The sequence below is a fragment of the Elgaria multicarinata genome, chromosome 8, assembly GCF_023053635.1.
Source record: "Elgaria multicarinata webbii isolate HBS135686 ecotype San Diego chromosome 8, rElgMul1.1.pri, whole genome shotgun sequence".
Lineage (NCBI taxonomy): Eukaryota > Metazoa > Chordata > Lepidosauria > Squamata > Anguidae > Elgaria > Elgaria multicarinata.
Window position 1 is genome coordinate 7,662,802 of NC_086178.1, and position 20,980 is coordinate 7,683,781.

The window sequence follows — 20,980 nt, forward strand, 5'->3', positions numbered from 1 at the left end:
CAGCTTCATGTATATGTTAAACAGCATAGGGGATAAGATAGAGCCCTGTGGAACCCCATGGCTTAGGAGCCATGGTGCAGAGCAATAATCCCCCAGCACCACCTTCTGGAATCGGCCATCCAAGTAGGAGCGGAACCACTGCAACGCAGTACCTCCCACTCCCAGCTCAGACAACCTATCCAGAAGGATACCATGGTCGATGGTATCGAAAGCCGCTGAGAGGTCCAGGAGAACCAACAGGGTTACACTCCCCCTGTCTCTCTCCCGACAGAGGTCATCCCACAGGGCGACCAAGGCAGTTTCCATTCCAAAATCAGGCCTGAAACCCGATTGAAATGGATCTAGATAATCCGTTTCATTCAGGAGTGCCTAGAGTTGTCCTGCAACCACCCGCTCAAGCACCTTGCCCAGGAAGGGGATATTAGCCACTGGCCTGTAGTTGTTAACATCCTCCGGGTCCAGGTTAGGCTTCTTCTTTGTCGTACTGCTCTAACAGTCAGGAAGTTTTTCCTGATGTCCAGCTGGAATCTGACTTCCTGTAACTTGAGCCTGTTATTCCGTGTCCTGCACTCTGGGATGATTGAGAAGAGCTCCTGGCCCTCCTCTGTGTGACAACCTTTTAAGTATTTGAAGAGTGCTACCATGTCTTCCCTCAATCTTCTCTTCTCCAGGCTATACATGCCCAGTTCTCTCAGTCTCTCTTTATAGGGCTTTGTTTCCAGACCCCTGATCATCCTGGTTGCTCTCCTCTGAACACGCTCTAGCTTGTCTGCGTCCTTCTTGAAGTGTAGTGCTCAGAACTGGACGCAATACTCTAGATGAGGCCTAACCAGGGCTGAATAGAGAGGAACCAGTACCTCACACGATCAGCGCAGTTCACAAATCACAACAGCAAATAGTGAATTATTTAACTCATGATACAACCCATGGTTTGTTATTCAGTTAACCACTGGGTTGTTTAGCCCTGAAACAACTCATTGGTCCAGGTTCGCATGTCATGCTCACAATTTCCAATCGGGACAGAGCCAGCTCACACATGAGACACATCCCCCTAATTAACCCATGATTTGCTGCCAAATGCTGCCATGATGTGCAAACAGCCTGACCCAGGAGAAGGAAAGTTTTAGCTTATTTACTGTGACTCTGACGATGTGCACCCTACTGACTGGGATCTAACTTCTTTCACCTCCGTGATTGTGTAGACAACCAAGCTCAACACTTCAATTGTAGCTTGCAGGTTTATTGCCAGCAAACAATCATTTCTCTAAATGATGTGACAAGGCCAGATGAAATAGAGCCAGAAAGGCATCAAGGAGCTTTTCTATCTGGAAGGCTGCACTTCAGTCCTTAAGGCCGTGACAGCATTGTGCGCAGTTTCCATACTATTACAGAGCCGCTTCCCACTCAATGCCCTCACATCAGGGAGTAATTAATACAGGTAATACAGGTAATTAATACAGGCATGAATACTGCTCTTACAGCCTTCAAGATACAAGAAGCTGCACTCTGTAACAAGCTCGGCCTTGCAAGACAGTGGTAGATGAATGATTCCTCATAATTCATGAGCAACTATGAAAAAGCTGGCCATGCAAAAAGGAACAGCATCTACCCTTGAAATTATTTGAATTTGTATTATATAAATGCACTCTCCAAAACTGGGGGGGGAGGGGAATCATCATCTAGCTCTAGGGATAAATAAAGATTTCCTAGCTTTGACCAAAGCGTTACCAGCATGAGTATATACCGTATTTCTTCGATTGTAAGAAGCACACTAATTTCAGTACCACCAACAGGAAAAAGAAACCCTAAGACACGCTTGCGATTCTAAGACACACCCCGTTTTTAAAGATATTTATATGGGAAAAAAGTGTGTCTTAGAATTGAAGAAATACGGTATATCAGTGAGCATCACAGTGTTTTGCACATATATTTTAAGCAATTTCAGGAACACAGAAGCCAAATAGGACGTCATAGTAAAAACGGACTTCTATCCAACCTATCTGAAAATTAGCATGTTACTCATCTGCAGGGGAGGAGATAGAAGAACTGACATTTATGGCCCTGCCATTCTCTAAGCATCACCCACTCATCTACAAAAGAAGATGTCCTTTGGCGTCTTCATCTTGTAGCCCAGCTTAGATACAAAAGCTGCGCTTCTCACCACAAACGGCTCGTGTAAATGACTATGCCCTGTTTCTTCCTCACTGATATTTTAACTCAAACAGTGATTTGGATTAAAATATCAGTCAAGAAGAAACTGGACATAACCACTCACACAAGTTGCTAGTGGCAAGACAGGACATTACCGGGTAGGCCCTTGAAAGCCATATTGGCACTTGAGAATTTTAGATATTGGTCCAACTTTATTTATTTGTTTCTCAATGTATACTGCCTGGATGGAAATGGAAACTGTAAAGAAGGATTTTTGAGAAGTTTTAAAAGTCTATCTGAAGGAGATTCTGCCGCCTATGGCTGGTTAGCAATGCTGTGGTGAGAACACTGGCTGCCACGTAATTGACAAATGTGAATTATGCATTTAATACACCCAAAGGACAACGCTTTGGCCACACAAGAGCTACTTGCATTTCCTGCCCAAAGTACGCAACAGTGCAATCCAAGTGCTCCACTAATTCTTTCATATGAAATGTGGTTCAAGAAAACTTTACATGCTCCCGCTAAATGAATAGTGCTGAATGATTGCCTTAACAAAGGAGTTTTCAAACATTCCCCTAATATGTCTATACCGCTCAGATGTATTTTTCCTCACACAGTTGCAAAAGCACATCCAATAATAAGAAAACTCCAGTTTGTTTGGTTTTCTAAGGCCACGGCTAGACCAGGCCTATATCCTGGGATTGTCCCGGGATCATCCCTGTGCATCCAAATGACACACAGGGGATCCAGGGAGCTGGCAGGGATGACCCCTCCATTTGCCTGGGATAATCCTTAGTTCTATTGCTCCTTAAAAAACGGGGGAAAGGTTTATTTCTTTCCCCACCTTAAAAACCTCATCTTTTCTGAATATTTTATGTTTAATCAGCCGAAGTTTGGAATCTAGTCTATTTTACTCCTTGTTCAATAAATAGTATTTGGCAGCAAGCTATTTGCACTTCCACAACTACAGAATTAAAAGTTTCTGGCTCACTGACTGTTTCGGCGGACGAGCCAACAGGAATGAGTATGCTAGAGGCAAAATAAAATTTAAGAACTTTTTGAATTACGCACAGGAGCTCTTGATGGATCAGGAGACGTGGGTCATCTAAGGCAACATGTCAAGACATGAGGAGTAGCCAGATGATCTTTAATTATTTAGTAGAAAGAGTAGAAAGAAATGACTGAGGCATCCTAGTGCAAAGTTCCATAATACCAACCTGCTTTAAACATTTGTCTAAGTAATAACCGAAGCCCATGGGATTCTGCTATGATGCACACTTCCATCGTTTCTCAATAATTGTTTTGAGATTGCTACAGTATCAGAATGAAGAAGACTGATTTACTGGAACCACCAGCATATGTCTTCCTAGCAGCCATGTCTCTTCTTCTCTAGATACAGCTTTTACAGATATGGCCATTCTAATTCAACGTTTTTGTATAATTTGTTCCTTGTACTATCTCTCTTCATGTTGTGGAATTTTGCTGTCTCTGCCAAAGTGCTAAAAGACATAGCTGCAATAACTATCCTGGGAAAGCGTTTAGCCACTTAAGAATAGCAAATACTTGTTTACTTCATAGAATCATAGAATCATAGAATAGCAGAGTTGGAAGGGGCCTACAAGGCCATTGAGTCCAACCCCCTGCTCAATGCAGGAATCCACCCTAAAGCATCCCTGACAGATGGTTGTCCAGCTGCCTCTTGAAGGCCTCTAGTGTGGGAGAGCCCACAACCTCCCTAGGTAACTGATTCCACTGTCGCACTGCTCTAACAGTCAGGAAGTTTTTCCTGATGTCCAGCCGGAATCTGGCTTCCTTTAACTTGAGCCCGTTATTCCGTGTCCTGCACTCTGGGAGAATCGAGAAGAGATCCTGGCCCTCCTCTGTGTGACAACCTTTTAAGTATTTGAAGAGTGCTATCATCGACTTAGTTTCTATATACCTCTTTTCCTGTCCATGAGCGTGAGCTACTTCAGGGATGGGGAACATGTTTTAGGAGCGGGGCCAAATTTCCCTCACCAGGTCTACCATGGACTGGATGACATTGGTGGCATGGCCACACCTGTTGATGTCAGTGGCCTGCCCATATCCACCGATGCCACTGCCTCACCACCATCCATTTTGCCTTTCTCCATGGCCGAAAGAGGCAAGAGAAATGGACTTGGTAGGCATTGGAACCACCAGCCACAACTCCTAGCCACGTTCCTCGTTGCCCAGAGTGTGGGATACAAACAATGGCAACTGCGAAGGGAAAGCAAGCTCTAGTAGTGTTATAACATAGGCATTGTTACATGACATTGTTGTCACTTTAATTGTTTGTTTCTTTTACATCCTGCCGTTCCTCCAAAGTTCCTTACACATAAGACTCCTCCCTCTCCATTTTATCCTCACAACAAACTTGAGGTAGGTTAGGCTGAATGCCGGTGATTGGGCCAAAGTCACCCAGTGAGCTTCATGGTAGACTAGGGAATAGAAACTGGTTCTCCTGAGTCACGGTCCAAGACTCTTAACACCTACACCACACTGGCCCACTTTGAGGCTATGAAACAGCTTCTGATGATGCAGTAATATTTAATGAATGCATAACACAGTCCCTGCTCAACAGGGTTACCAACAATATGACAGATACCATGAGGAAAGCAAGAAGCAAGAGTTAAGAGGAATTGAAAACCAGGAACAATGACAAAATAGAATCTGAAAAACTGATTACTTAATTATATATTTTGTTGAGTATATGTTACTTTTATGAGTAGATTCACATTTCATTTGCATTTTATTTATTTGTTTTTATTTGATTTAAAGTGACTCAACGTCCACAAGAATATTCGTCCTGCTATCTCAAGTTACAGGAAGGGGCTCAAGTTAAAGGAAGCCAGATTCCAGATGGACATCAGGAAAAACTTCCTCACTGTCAGAGCAGTACAACAATGGAACCAGTTACCTAGGGAGATGGTGGGCTCTTCCACACTAGAGGCATTCAAAAGGCAGCTGGACAACCATCTGTCAGGGATGCTTTAGGGTGGATTCCTGCATTGAGCAGGGGGTTGGACTAGATGGCCTTAGAGGCTTTATAGGCCCCTTCCAACTCTACTATTCTATGATTCTATGATCTAGTTTCTCCCACTGTTTGCCCCCAACTGGTATACTTCTAAATGCTGTCTCCTAACATGGAGGTGCCATATAGTAATCATAACTAAAAGCCATGGATAAACTCATTCTCCATGAATTAATCCAATCACCCTTTAAACCCATTTAAGCTAGTGACCATTGCCATATCTTGCGGCACCAAATTCAATAAATTAATCACACATTGTGTGAGGAAGGACTTCCTTCTGTCAGCCCTGAATCTACTGCCAATCCATCCCATTGGGTGAACTTCTAGTTCTAGTATAAAGGAGGAAATTCTCTCCATGCACTTCCACCATTATCAAGTCTCCCTCCATGTGCTTTTTTTCCTAAACTAAAACATCTCAAGCATTTTTGCCTTTCTGCACAGAGAAGACGCTCCAACCCTTTCCTTCATTTCTGGTTGCCCTTCACTGTATCTTTTCTAGTTCTATAATAATAATAATTATTATTATTATTTATTTATTTATTTATTTATATAGCACCATCAATGTACATGGTGCTGTACAGAGTAAAACAGTAAATCGCAAGACCCTGCCGCATAGGCTTACAATCTAATAAAATCATAGTAAAGCAATAAGGAGGGGAAGAGAATGCAAATAGGCACTGGGTAGGGTAAACAGGCACAGGGTAGGGTAAAACTAACAGTGTAAAGTCCAAACAACATCAAGTTTTAAAAGCTTTAGGAAAAAGAAAAGTTTTTAGCTGAGCTTTAAAAGCTGTGATTGAACTTGTGGATCTCAGATGTTCTGGAAGAGCGTTCCAGGCGTAAGGGGCAGCAGAGGAAAATGGACAAAGCCGAGCAAGGGAAGTAGAGACCCTTGGGCAGGCGAGAAACATGGCATCAGAGGAGCGAAGAGGACGAGCGGGGCAATAGTGTGAGATGAGAGAGGAGAGATAGGAAGGAGCTAGACCGTGAAAAGCTTTGAAGGTCAACAGGAGAAGTTTATATTGGATTCTGAAGTGAATTGGAAGCCAATGAAGAGATTTCAGAAGTGGAGTAACATGGTCAGAGCGGCGAGCCAGGAAGATGATCTTAGCGGCAGAGTGGTGGACAGAAACCAATGGACTGATGTGAGAAGAAGGAAGGCCAGAGAGAAGAAGGTTGCAGTAGTCCAACCGAGAAATAACCAGTGCATGAACAAGCATCTTGGCAGAAGAGATAGACAGAAATGATAGAATCCTGGCAATATTATACAGGAAAAAACGACAGGATTTAGCTACTGCCTCAATATGAGGAATAAAGGAGAGCGATGAGTCAAATATGAAGCCAAGACTACGAGCTTCCTTGACCGGAGTAAGCGTAACATCATTGACAGTGAGAGAGAATGCAAGATGAGGAGAAGAATAATAAACCTTTTGAGAAAGAGCATCAAGAACAGTGTCATGTATTCCAAAATCAGATGCAAAACATATTTGTATGACAGCATTATGAAACAAGCCATTTAATTTTTTTTTACTTTTCTAATAACTCCTAAAATGGAATTTGCTTCCCACCCACGGACACAACACACACACCGGCATGCTGCTGCACACTTAAGTGCAGTTTCATTTCACTATTCAACATGACCCTAAGTCTTTCCAAATAGCAAGACTGATTTCCTGTCTTATTTCAGGCAAGCAATTGCTACCAGTGAATCACTCTGTACACAAAGAACTTCAAATGTGGGAGAAGCAACTGTCATGCCTCAGTATTTGTTCCCAGAACGACAAGCAATCTAGTTCAGCCCATTTGACAAAAGACCAGAACGTTCAAGATAGAAGAGATGGAATTAGATTTTCAGTCTCACCAAATGAATGGTTTCCATCAGCATTCCCTAACTCAATCCATGGAAAATGGCTCAGAGCAGAAGGAAGAGTTTTCATGTTTGGCCTGCATCTCCCCTGATTTTCATGAGACTAATCTGTAATTTCATAGTCATACAAAAGCTTACATGATTTTGCTTGATAAAATACAATGTCCTAGACAGCTTTTCTGAAAATGGACTTCTCCTGCCACATGTACTTTCCATTTCATAAATGATTTATTTATTTATTTATTTATTTAATTACATTTATATCCCGCCCCACAGCCGAAGCTCTCTGGGCAGTTTACAACAATTAAAAATAGTAAACATTTAAAGTATACAAAAATTAAAAAAACAAAAACACTATAAAAACAACAGTATCCATTTAAAAACAACAATTCTGGGGTCCATTAAAAACAAACTTAACGTTGTTAAATGCTGTTAAAATGCCTGGGAGAAGAGAAAAGTCTTGACCTGGTGCCGAAAAGATAACAACGTTGGCGCCAGGCGAGCCTCATCGGGAAGATCATTCCACAGTCGGGGGGCAACCACTGAGAAGGCCCTCTCCCTTGTTGCCATCCTCCGAGCTTCCCTTGGAGTAGGCACTCGGAGGAGGACCTTAGATGTTGAGCGCAGTGTACGGGTAGGTTCATGTCGGGAGAGGCGTTCCATCAGGTATTGTGGTCCCAAGCCATGTACGGCTTTATAGGTTAAGACCAGCACCTTGAATTGGGCTCGGAAACATATAGGCAGCCAATGCAAGCGGGCCAGAATCGGTGTTATATGCTCAAACCTCCCTGTTCCAGCTATCAATCTGGCTGCCGCATTTTGCACAAGCTGCAGCTTCCGGACCGTCTTCAAAGGCTGCCCCATGTAGAGGGCACTGCAGTAATCTAATTTGGAAGTTACCAAAGTATGGACAACTGAAGCTAGGTTATCCCTGTCCAGATAGGGGCGTAGCTGGGCCACCAACCGGAGTTGGTAGAAAGCACTCCGTGCCACCGAGGCCACCTGAGCCTCAAGTGACAAAGATGGTTCTAGGAGAACCCCCAAGCTATGAACCTGCTCCTTCAGGGGGAGTGCAACCCCATCCAGAACCGGTTGAACACCCCCCATCCGATCAGATAAACCATTTCTTGAACACAAAGGAGACTGCTCCCCCCTTGAGCAAGCAGCTCCTATTAATGGCCCCCGTAAGCCCAAAATGTCCTGCTGCATTGCCCAAAGAGCACTGCAGAGCGAGAGAGTAGTGAAGCAATTGGAGACAGTGGCAAACAACACTTTCCTGATCCTTCTTACTAGTCCATGGTGTAAGGGATGGGTGAATGGTACTGGGGCTGGTCTGTCTTTTAACGTGTTAATTTTATTATTATGGTTCATAGGAAAAGGGAGATAAGCGGCCCAGCTGCATGGGGGAGAATGGTGCAACCAGGAACCGCCTGAGGCATGTCCGCTTGGCCTTGAGAGACATTAACATCTCAGGCGGAGGTGTGAAAGATCTACGTATGAAAAGCCAAAGGGAAGGGGGAAGGAGTGGAAGAAAAGAAACTATAAAATATACTTGGTGGGGGGAGTTCAGCGCGGCTGGCTGACTCCATGGCTGGGTGATGTATGAACTGTAGTTTTTAGGCTTGCTTTTTCTGGGTTCTTATATATGCATGTTTTAATAGTTTTAGTTGCTAATCCCGTGTAACCTACCCCTTTCCTGAAATAAATGGTCTTAAACCTCAAACTTGTGAGCTGTGAGCGTTTGTTCTGGGGATCTGTGCTAAATCCAGTCCAAGGGCCAGCTTTTGCTGGTGCGTGCTCCTTTACACATGGGTCAGACCAAAAAACATTATCGAGTAAGACTGCAAAACTGCATTATTGTTTTTTGAAAGGTGTATGTCTCTGGGTTATATTTTCAAGTGATTGTCCATTCTGACTGGTTGCTTAAGCTTTTTATAATGCCATCAAGATGGCTGAAGCTATCTTTTTATAACCTTCCTAATTTAAACTGTAACATGTCAACCAGGTGTCCAATTCTAAATTTTAAAACTGCACTGGAAAGCTAATGAATTCCCTTACAAATAGCTAATTGTAATGATGACCTTTTCTGTTACAATTTTCATGGTAAGAACATATAAGAAGGGCCATACTGGATCACAACAAGGGCCCATCTAGTCCAGCTTTCTGTTCACACATGGCCAAACAGGTGCAGGACAAGGTGCAACAGCACCCTCCCGCCCATACTCCACAGCAACTAGTGTATACAGTACATATATATCAAGAAAAAGCACATGCAGCAGAATTCTATGTCAGCTTCTTCTTGCGTAGACCGCAAGTCACAGACTTCTTCCCAATAGCCTTTGGTGATTTGGAAACAGGACTCCTCACTTGCTATCTAAAGTGTTCTGTTTTCCAAAGTCTTTGTGTGCTTAGGCATCCTTCACTGTTGCACCATAGAATCAAAGAATAGTATAGAGTTGGAAGGGGGCCTATGAGACCATCAGGTCCAGCCCCCCCAGATCAATGCAGGAATCGACCCTAAAGCATACCTGACAGATGGTTCACAGATATTCCACAAGCACAAGTTCTAATTGCCAGATATGGTAACACAAGTTTCTAAGGAGGACAGAAGACATTCAAAACACAATGCACTCGTATGCTCCACAGGCAAAAAGCATCCTCTAGCTGCTTCAATCTGCTCTGCTGAGGAAATTACACAATACATAAGCACAATTTAGAGCATAAGCCAATCTAAAGAGCCATCAGAGTACAGCGACTCAAATCCTTGCAGCTTAAAAAAAAAGGCTGCCTGCCAATAGCAAAACTGTTGTCACCAGCAACATGACAAGTGAAGTGCTACTATTGGACTGTGGATTTTGCTAAGGGCACCAGCTTATTAAAAGCCTCTCAGCATCACCACCTGCATTTTGAAGCAGAAGCCAGACATTCCAACTTCCCCTAACAATGACAGCAGTGTTCTGCTGAATCACAGGCCACAACAGGAAGCCCAGAACAATAACAGCAATGGCAGTGCGTGCATGCTGACATTGCACTTAGACCTGTGACCCACTTCTCTTTAAGATTCCAATGTAAGCCTATGCGGCAGGGTTTTGCTATTTTATTGTTTTACGCTGTACAGCACCATGTACATTGATGGTGCTATATAAATAAATAAATAAATAAATAATAAGCTCTTATAGTACACTGGCTAAAAAACAAACTGGGGGGTGGAGAGAGACTGGAAAAAATAAGCTTCTCATTAATTCATTTCAGCTTATTCTTTTGTTGGAACCACACCACCATGATGGGTTAGCAAAGGCTAACAAATGTAACGTAGCACAAACTTTTTATCGCTCCAAGTAATGCAACTCTGATCCATATAGATTTGTTAGCATTTAAAAGGTGCCACATGACTTTTGCTTAGTTTTGTGCAAAAGACTAATACAGTCGTAGTGCTCCTATTTTGTTTAAATCAGCTGTACCACCACTGCTGGAGAAGCGGTGGGTCGGTTTGCACATCACAGCAATTACCATGAACCAACCAGAGCACACAGCGCAATCATTTCCACTTAGCTACTTTTCCCTATATGCACTCACTCACGGTAATCCCGAGTTAAAAACAAAAACCTGGGTTTGTCATTACGTGCAAATTGGACCATAGACTAGTAGGAACATCTGCTTTCCTGATCCTGTTATTCAATCATGAGCTTTTTCTTTTATTTGAACTCCTGTTTTTATTATATACATTTCTTATTTACACATTTATAGCAATGTCGTAGCAAGGTCAAAGTACTGAACTGAGTATGCAATGAAAAAATACAAGAGTAAAAAGTAAATGTAATGAATTAATGTATTCATTATTCACGAGCAAAAAAAATGTGTAAGTTTATCCTGCAGATAATTAAGTTGTCAGACATTTACATGTTGTGCCCAATAATTTACAAGAGGTCACAGCATTCTGAATGCTCTTGCTCCAAAAGGAAATGAAGAGATTCCATTTTATAATAAACCATTTTTCATGCTGGCCCCCTTATCGCAGAACAGCAGAGTTGGAAGGGGCCTATAAAGCCACTAAGTCAACCCCTTGCTCAATGCAGGAATCCACCTTATAGCATCCCTGACAGAAGGCTGTCCAGCTGCCTCTTGAAGTCCTCCACTGTGGGAGAGCACACCACCACCTCCCTAGGTCATTGGTTCCATTGCCATACTGCTCTAACAGTCGGGAAGTTTTTCCTGATTTTTCAATTCGCCCCAAATTTCTCATTTTTCCCCAATGTACTTTTCTTTTTTTAATTTGGCATCATTGTGGGGGGGAATATCATTTTTTCCCCATTTCCCCCCAATGTTTTCAATTCCTCTCAATTTCACCTAATTCTATTCATTTCTCTTTTTTCTTTAATTAGATATACCGTAGGTACAGGAGTGATTGTAGAGTGTGTGTGTGTGTGTGTGTGTGTGTGTGTGTAGGAGTGTTTTGTGGCTGTGTTGATTCGCCCTGCCTCACTTTGCACTCATGATCTTTAAATCACTTGCCACAGCTTTCCTTTTCTGTGCAATGAGGGTTGTTTCCAGGATGGAAAAATGTGACTCCAAATGAGTGCTTTTGCGCAGCTGTGTGGATAAGGCGTTTGTTTTGAACTCATGATCTGGATGGGGTTGCACTCCCTCTGAAAGACTGGGTTTGTAGTTTGGGGGTACCGCTCCATCCATCATTGTTGCTGGAGGCCCAAGTGGCCACGGCAGCTCAGAGTGCCTTTTACCAGCTTCGGCTGGCTTGCCAGCTATCGCCTCTTCTAGACAGGGATAGCTTGGCCACAGTGGTACAGGCATTAGTAACTTCAAGACTGGATTACTGCAACGCGCACTATGTGGGCCTGCCCTTAAGTCTGCTCCAGAAGCTGGAGCTAGTGCAGAATGCAGCTGTTGTCAGGAGCTGCCTTTTTTCAGCATATAACTCCTCTCCTGTGGGAATTGCACTGGCTCCCTATTGGTTAATGGGCCAGGTTTAAAGTTTTGGTACTAGTGTACAAAGGCCTAAACAACTTGGGCCCAGGATACTTGAGAGAGCGCCTTCTCCCTACCATCCTACCCGATCACTGAGGTCATTGGAGGGCATGCTTCTGGTGGTTCCTTGTGGACCTGTGGCCCGATTGAAAACCATCAGGAGAAGAGCCTTTAGTGTAGTGGCCCCTTCTCTGTGGAATTCCCTGCCCCTGGAGGTCAGGCAGGCGCCAATGCTAGGCTGTTTCCGGTGTCCCTTGAGAACAACTCTGTTTCAAGAAGCCTTCCTCAACTGACTAGCCACTGTTTTTCTAGTTCCTTTGTTTTTTTAAAATTGAACAATTTTAATTTGCTTTTTAAATCTTCTTTCTTTTACTGTTTATACCTATGTCCACTGCTCTGGAATCTAAGTTAGATAACTGAGTGGTATATAAATATTGCAAATCATCATCATCATCTTAAAATTAGCTTGCCACTGTTTGCATATTCTGTGCAATACTGTTCTGGATTCAAAAGCTGGTAGCCGGTTCTCCTGCGGCTCTGTGGATATTATTGTGACACTGAGGTGGCTTTCACTGTCTATTTCTCTAAAGCAGAGATGAGGAATATGTGGTCCGTGGCACTCCCTAATCTGGCCATCAAAGCCTTTGACAGAGACATCTCCGCTTTTAAAATGCCACCCTCTCTTACCTTTGATTTGTCCTACTCTCCCCGACACCCGCCATAGTTTCATGGTGGGAAGGGCCTCGATGCTTTTCCTTGCTGGGCACTGAAAAGGGCTCTGTTTTTCAATTTTCAGCAGGGAACCGCTCTTATCTCCAATCAGCTGCTGATCAGAGGAAAAAGATTTTCCCTACAGGGGAGAGGGGGCCGGGCTTGGGGAGGAAGTCCCTGAGTGATCCAGTCTTGCTTACTTGTGAGGACTGTCCTGCTTACTTCTCAGTAGACATGCAGAGGCATGGTATTAGGTCTCCTATTTGAAAGTGGCACTGAGTGATTCACTCCTGCTTACTTGTGAGTAGGCATAAAATCGGTAAGTACCACATTTTGGCTCCACTCATTCTGCCTTTGGCCACACCCACTTCGCCTTTGACTCACCAACAGATGGAATGTGGCCCTCGAGACCTTCCTGGATTGGAAGTTGGCCCTTGCCCTGAAAAAGCACCCCTGCTCTGAATCTACAAGCATTTTTGGACCAGTGAGCTAATATCCTTAGCTCACTTAAAATAACACACATCAAGTCAGCTTTAGCAATCTCTGGCAATCTCCTTTTTAATTAGTATTTCTCTAGACTATTGCCTAGACAAGACATTCATAACCTTTCCATCACCAAGGACTGCATGTAACTGGCTTGTTGGGGGGGGGGGGGCTGAGGGACACCCACCCACAAATACACACTTTATCAGGAGGGAAAGAGAAATTTGTATTACAATCACTGGGGGATGGAATTCAAGTGGGAGCAAGGTGTCAGGGCTCCAACGGAAGCCAAAATTAAGATCTTGGTGGGCACATGCAGCCTTTGGACCATGGGTTGTGTACCCCTGGCTTATAAGCAAAAGGTGAGAGGAGGATCTACCTGACTGCTAATGTGAAGCAAGCAGCAAGAAAGCCAACCCTCACTACCTATTCAAAACTATGATCAGCTACTATGTACAGTCCAGTAATGGTAATTACACACAGAGAGAGAGAGAGCTTATTTTCTATCTGCATAGAGAGGAATCAATGTCATGTAAAGGCTTATTGTCAGAGCCTCAACCTCTCCTTGGGCACAAATCCACACCAACCAGTTACATCTGCTCTAAAAGGCAGCCAAAAATGTTTTAAATAAATAAAATATTACAAATGGTGTCTTTCCCAGTGATCAACATCATAAGCATGAAGCAGCCTGTATAGCATAGTTACAATGAAAGCTGTTTATGAACAAAATTAGCATAACAAAATTACGCCTACTACATTTAGCAATTCAAGAAGCTGCCACAGAGGCCTCTTAAGGTAACCACCGTTCCTGACCTTGTGTTTATCATGCCGGTACTTCAGCCCATCTTGTTCCTCATGTTGGTCCAGGCTGCCTCTGTCTCTCACATTTCTATATCCAGGACTGGGTATAACATATTCTTTTCCTAGATTGATATCTTTCATCTTCTCTTTCCGTAAACGCCAGGGTTAACAAGTATATTTGCCACTCAGAAAACTCTGGGGAAGAAAGAGAGAGAAAACAACCTTGCTTGAGGACTGCTGTAGGCTGTGTCTTCTTTAAGGATGTGTTAAACAGGATTGGATTACAGTTTTGAAATCCTACTGCAAAATATGGCCAGGCTACTGTACTTCCTGTACCACCAGCATAGCGGATACTATTTCAGATTATCTCCCTCTGCAGTGACCTCAAATGATCCCAAAGTAAAGAGAAATACATAACCAGTCCTAATTAAGTCTCCCATAAATGTTTCAAGCAGCAATTGGGATTCCAAACGCTTTACCAACCTTTCTGAACCGTTTCAGTTGTATAACGTGCAGCAAGATCTCAGCAAACAGTGACTCAGCCATGCTCTGAAGTCAGTGGTAGAGAACACTCCTTCACCCATGCTGGCTGGGAGTGATAGCATCCGTAATCAAAAACATTAGGTCACCTCAGGGTGGATTTGATTTAAATCATGATTTAAATCACTACTCAGAAAGACTCGGTTTAATCATGTGACACACACACACACACACGGCCAAAAAGTGCACTCTATTCATTGAATTTTTTGAAACTTAGCACTTAGGAGGTAAGGTGTTGATTCTGTGTACATAGATTTGCAAAGGAACAATGGGATGGTGATCTCTGCAGACACAAATTCACAGTTTTGAGAACTGTAAATCCAAGCATCTGTGATAATACCTTCTAGATAGAAAAAAATGCCCAATAATCTTACAGAAACCTCTGGAAGAGCATGACATTGTGAATGGATTAATGGAATTCATTTACCCAAAAAATTAAATATTGCATGAATATACAGCCTCATGCTACATAATTAAAAACTAATCCTTATTTCATGATGAATAACCTTTGGCCTATAATTTAACTTAAATAGAAAACTATCTTTAGATAGATTTTTCCTCAAAAAGCATTTTATTAAAAAATGTGATTTAAATTTAAAAAACCGATTTAAATTTTTAAAAATCCGATTTTTATTTATTTATTTTAAAAACATTGATTTTTATCCACTTTGGGTCACCTACTCTTGTTCTTGGCAAACACAGCCTTTAGTCATAGAGATGTGAAGGCATGGGGGGGGGACCCAAAAATCAGAACAAACCGTTTTTTCCCAAAAAAATTGAAAAAAAAATGGATTATGGAAGGTTTTATTTTAGCATGATGAATAAAATGTTTAAGACAAGGTGTTCATATACTGACTTCTCCAAATGATTTCCAAAAATTATGTACAGCATCAGATAATTACAATTTCTGTGCACGAAGGACTAGCAAGTCCTAGGTTGCAAGCTGAGACTACAACTCTCAAATGCAAGAGCAAGAGGCATTTCTGCCTCTAGGGGGCACTGCCACTGAAGCAAAGTCTGAAATAGCAGTAGCTCAGAAAATGAGTCTAATTAAATTTCATGCATATTCCTTGAACCTTGGTCCCTCTCTTTTTTCCCCTCAGTTCTTTTTATGGGAATGGGTGCTTTATGACTGTTGGCACTATGGAGGACTAGTGGAGACATAAATAATTGTCTTTGTTATTAATATTGATAGTTTCTTCTGAGGTTTTTAATTGTTTTTTGCCTGCTTCTCATAAACTGGCAAAACAAGAGGTTGGTTGTAGTTTCATTTGTTACCAAAAACAGTAAAAAATTCAAATAAATAAATTTAATTTGTAATAATTGTTTGAATACACTGTACTTTTAATATATGAAATGTGATGATTTATGCCAAACCAACTTGTACATAATTACATTTGATGTCCTTAAAGTAACAAAGTGACTTTCAATCTGTAAAAAGTGCTAATATTGCATTCTTTTCCCATTTTTCCAAAAAATATCATTCCCCCTGCCCCAAAACGGGAAAAAAGTAGTTTTCCATGGTTTCAAAATTTCCGGAAATTTTACATCTCTACTTAATCATGAAGAAAGGTATATTCAGGCACGTATTCTCCCATTACACATCAACCCACTCCAGAATGTAATTACAAGTTCAAGAAAAGACCCCAAGATATAGTTATATGAGGCTACAGCTTTTATTAAGACCAATTTTATTGAGGAGAGCTGCAGAAGTATCTCGGTTACACAGAATTCTACATTTACTAGAATGGAAATGCAGCTATTCTCAGCAAAACACAGAACACAGTTGGCTACAAATGCACATATACGTTTCGTCTGACAAAAAGTGGTCATGTCATAATGACATGCCGCTTCGGAGGGAGTTCCAGACGCAATGTCTGTAGGCAATGGGAACTCTAAACCAACTCTACATACTCAAGAGTGCCAACCCTCATGTAAATTTACCAACTAAAACTAAATCAGCAAGGAAGATCATTGCACCTTTAAATCTTCCTACAGGAAGTATATCTACTTTTAGGCACTTGACAGGCCAAAAGCCAATCTAGTCAAGCATCCTGTTCCCACTCACTACCTATGGGAAGCCCACAAGTAGGACATTATAGTACAGCGGTTCTCAACCTGTGGGTCAGGACCCCTTTGGGGGTCGAATGACCCTTTCACAGGGGTCGCCTAAGACCATCCGAAAACACATATTTCCGATGGTCTTAGGAAACTGTATTGACAGAACTATGTCATGTATCATCTTTTGCATTATTAAAGCTATTGTTATGTATTATTTTCATTATTAGCAAACCATCCCATGACAATGGATCGTGTAGAGAAGAACGAAAATAATTTTATGGTTGGGGGTCACCACAACATGAGGAATTGTATTAAAGGGTCGCGGCATTAGGAAGGTTGAGAACCACTGTTATAGTACAACATGACCGACTCGTGTTTCTCAGCAACTAGTGTTGATGAGAAGGAACTGGGGGTAATATAAATAGCTTATTCTGCATTAATTTGTGTAATATCCTTTTCAAAGCCATCCAAGTCAGTGGCTGTCACCGCATCTTGGGGTAAAGAATTCCACAGTTTAATTACCGTATTTCTTCTAAGATGCACTTTTCCCCCCAATATAAACATCTCTAAAAACGGGGTGCGTCTTAGAATCGCAGGTCGTTTATTATTTCTTAGAATCAAAGCTTTTTTTCCGTTGGTGGTACGGAAATTAGTGTGCGTCTTACAATCGATGGTGTCTTAGAATCGAAGAAATATGGTATATGCTGTGAGAAGAAATACTTTTATCTGTCCCGAACCTTCCACCATTTAGCCTCACTCAATGATTCCAGGTTCTAATATTACGTAAGACAGAGTAACTTTCCTCTATTCACTCTCTCCATAACAGTATGTTTCTCTATCAAGTCACCCTTGACTTGACTTTTTTGTAAGCTAAAGACCCCAAACATTGTAACCTTTCCTCATAGGGTCATTGCTCCAGTCCTTTGATCATTTTGACTGGCTTTTTTTGCATGCTCTCCAGCTCTACAAAATCCTGCTTGAGTTGTGGTGATGTGAACTTTTATTTTATTTATTTAGTACATTTTATACCGCTCAATAGTCAAAACTCTCTGGGCAGTTCTTTATACAGTATGTGCATGTTTTGTTTTTTATCTGTCAGGCAGATGGTCATAGATTTGACTCTTCGTGTACTATACTGGTTAGCCCCCAAACTCTAGTTGCCTTCATGGCTATTTTATTAGATTGGTTTACCTATTGTAGAAAGCCATGTGAAGAGCCCTTACATAATGCTGTAGTGACCCATCAACCTATTTTCTTTATTCATAATAAGTTAACAACTTCTTTCCCAGACACATCTTTCAAAGAAACAGGTTTCTTTTTAAGGCATGGACTACATTATGAGACAGGATGTGGTCACTTTGGGAGAAATGCACACCCAAGAAAAAATAAGCTGCTTTCTGTGTCAGTTCATTTGATTGTTAACTTACACAGTTCAATGGTGACAGCCAGCGCACTGTATTAAATGCACTGTGTCTGGAATGTAGCATAGCTAATTCAGTGATTATACCAAGGTCACCGTATTTGTCTCCATGTGACAATAGTCACCAAGTGACTATACATTCCATAATGGCTCCCTCATGTTCATCCCCCCCAGGGAATTTCATATTCCTTTAACCCACCCCACTCTTTTTTATAGGTTATGGTAACAGACCAAATGGCCTATAAAGCTCTCACTTAAAGTCACCTTGTTCTGGTGTCATTACTTTTTATACCTCTGGGGCATTTCAAGCAGGCTTTAGGAATATTTTTTCTTTAATACATCCCCGCCAACAGCACGGTCAATGAGGATCTAATGAAATAACCTCAATCTGCATGAGTCAGCACATCTTCTCTGTTACCGTGATGAGTAATAATGATAAGCGCCCTACAATCCTTTAAATTGTTTTAAAAGAGTCAGAAAAGCCATTTTCCTAAGTTGCCAGCTGCCAGACCAGTGTCCCTTTTCCCACTTGCATTTCATCAAGGGCATTTCATGCTACTCATTCCAATAGGTCCAAACCAATAACAACCCCACCCCGGCCTATACAACACCCCTCCCTTACATAATTGTTTGGTGTTGACCAGAGGATGATTCTGCATCCTTTCTCTGCTGCTGGGTCATCCATTACCTTGTTTGCAGCACCCTCTGTGGGGCCAATTTATAAACAACACTAAGCGGTTCACATTTTAAATCCCCCTTTTAATGCATCATTTCAGAACTGCGGGGGCAGAGTTATCCCATATCTGCCAGCCCCCTGCACCTTCTGAAACGTTAAGTACATTGCAAGAGCTTCCTGAAGAGAACCTCTCGCCTATATTCTATTCTAGCCTGCCTTCCCTCTGCAATTGGCAACAGCAGCAACATAAACATGGGAGGGGTCCTCAACCTGTAAACCTTTATGCACATCCAATTTCATAATGCAATTTCCATGCAAATAAGTACACAGCCTGGGCTACGTTTTAAAAGGGAGGCTGGGTAGATCGCTGAAAAATCCTTTGACCGACATGCTTTCATTCAATATTCCTACAAAGAGAAACAGAAAATCCCCTTTTCACTAGAACTGTTAAAGCGTCCTGTTCTGCCTGGTGTGTTTGTGTCTACAAGGGATGCAATAAAGCCCTGGAATCTCATAATTTGAAGCACAGGAGACTAAAACACATCTTACTCATAATATTTATCCTTCAGCTTAATAATTCCCTCCTTTGACATAATCAGGATACCTCGCTACTCCCTGTGCACTCTCTCTCTTCTCTCTCTCTCTCTCTCTCTCTCTCTCTCTCTCTCTCACACACACACACACAGGTGAACACACACTGGGGCTGCAATCCTAATTATGCCTACTAGGGAGGAAGACCTACTGAACTCATTGGGTCTCCCTTAAAAGTAAGCATACATAGGAACAGGCTTTCAGCCAGCATCCTCTCCTCTTCCTCACTGGAGGGATCCCCTATTTCATACTGAAACATAGCTCTAACATGCCCTGGCCCAAAGGTAGCGTCTGGCCAAGGTTATTAAAAGATTGCCCAAACTGACAGTAAAGCTGTTTAAGACTGGCCAAAAGAAATGGAGCTAGGCCACTGGTTGAACTGGGAGTGAGGTGGGAGATGTAATGGGACTCTTGTTTCATACTGGAACAGAGTCTGTGGCTATATTGGCCCAGGAAGAAACCCCCTCTTTTTTTGGCATCGTTCATGTTTTTAATAAATAATCCCTTTTTCCTTCAGCCCAGTCCTCTTCTCTCTTCGAAAGCATCAGTCCTAAGCCCCTAATTCAAATTGTGTGTGTGTGTGTGTGTGTGTGTGTGTGTGTGTGTGCATCCTCTCCCTCTACCCAGAAAAAAACCCCAACCAGCTCCAAAAGTCCAGGGCCTCCCAAGACCCCCCCCCCCTCCCAAAAGTCTCCCTCCCCTCTTAAAAGCAACCCAATTCAGAGTGTATTTTGGGGAGGGGGCGGGAAGTCCTTAACATGCCATCTTCCCCCCTCCCCCCCAAATTTCGACTCCCTCAAGAAAGCCCCCCCCCTAAAAACCCCTCCCTCTTTGTGTGTGTGTGGTGGTGGGGGTCTGTTTCCCAATAACACGACCCCCACCCCAACCCCCACCAGGGAAGTATTCCCTAATATAATTCCCAGCCAGGTTTCCTTGTCAGTCTTTCTGAGGGGGGGGAGACCCTCCCCAAATAACCGCCCCCCCCCCGAGCGCGCTCCTACCTGCCCGGCCGAGGGAGGGAGCGAGCGCGCACGCGTCAGTCCTCAGCGGCCCTCGAGCCCAGAAGAAAACATCCAAAGCCAAAGACCTCCTCGAAGCGGCTCCTCGGTTGCAGCCCCGCCTTCACGCGCCTGCGCCGGGCGGCTCGGCCTCTCGCTAGACACCACGGGAAAGGTAGTCCGCAACCCCTGCCGAGGTCTCGTCCCGGATGGAGGGGAGGAACTACGTCCCCCAGAAGGTACGCGCGCCAGCCGGCTTATTCCCATAGGCTCCGCCTCCTCCTCCTCCCTCCCTCCTCTTCACCCCTTCTCTGCTGATCCCGGTGCCGCAGCGCCCGCCGGGGTCTCTTGAACGTTCTCTCCCAGGTCCTGCGCGAGGCCCGGCGGAGGGGAAGGGAGCACGTGCACGTGCAACTCCCAGCGCCGGGCACGTGCGTCCCTGGGAAGGGAGTCCGGCGGAGAGAGGGGGCATTTCCCAGGGAAAGCCTCGCTCCGGTGCCAGGGACCGTTTTGCCGGTCGCTGCGAAAGCAATTTCGGGTGCAATCCTATGCCTGTTTAGACAGCAAAAAAAAAAAAAAGTCCTGCAACTCCCATCATCCCCCAGCCAGCACTGGGGAGAGTTGCAGGAGCTTTTTTTTTTAC

General features: G+C 43.1%; 1 protein-coding gene across 3 annotated transcripts in view; it reads right to left on the reverse strand.

Annotated features, from left to right (window-relative positions):
• ABCC5 (ATP binding cassette subfamily C member 5) overlaps nt 1–20,410 on the reverse strand; it is an 85,127-nt gene extending 64,717 nt beyond the window's left edge. For all 3 annotated transcript variants that reach the window (XM_063131805.1, XM_063131804.1, XM_063131807.1), the window contains exons 1-2: nt 20,341–20,410; nt 14,064–14,246 (exon numbers count right to left, since the gene is read on the reverse strand). In XM_063131805.1, coding sequence (XP_062987875.1) covers nt 14,064–14,192 — 129 coding nt within the window. In that variant the 5' untranslated portion in view covers nt 14,193–14,246; nt 20,341–20,410. The remainder of the gene's footprint in view (nt 1–14,063; nt 14,247–20,340) is intronic.
• Nucleotides 20,411–20,980: the final 570 nt, after the last annotated feature.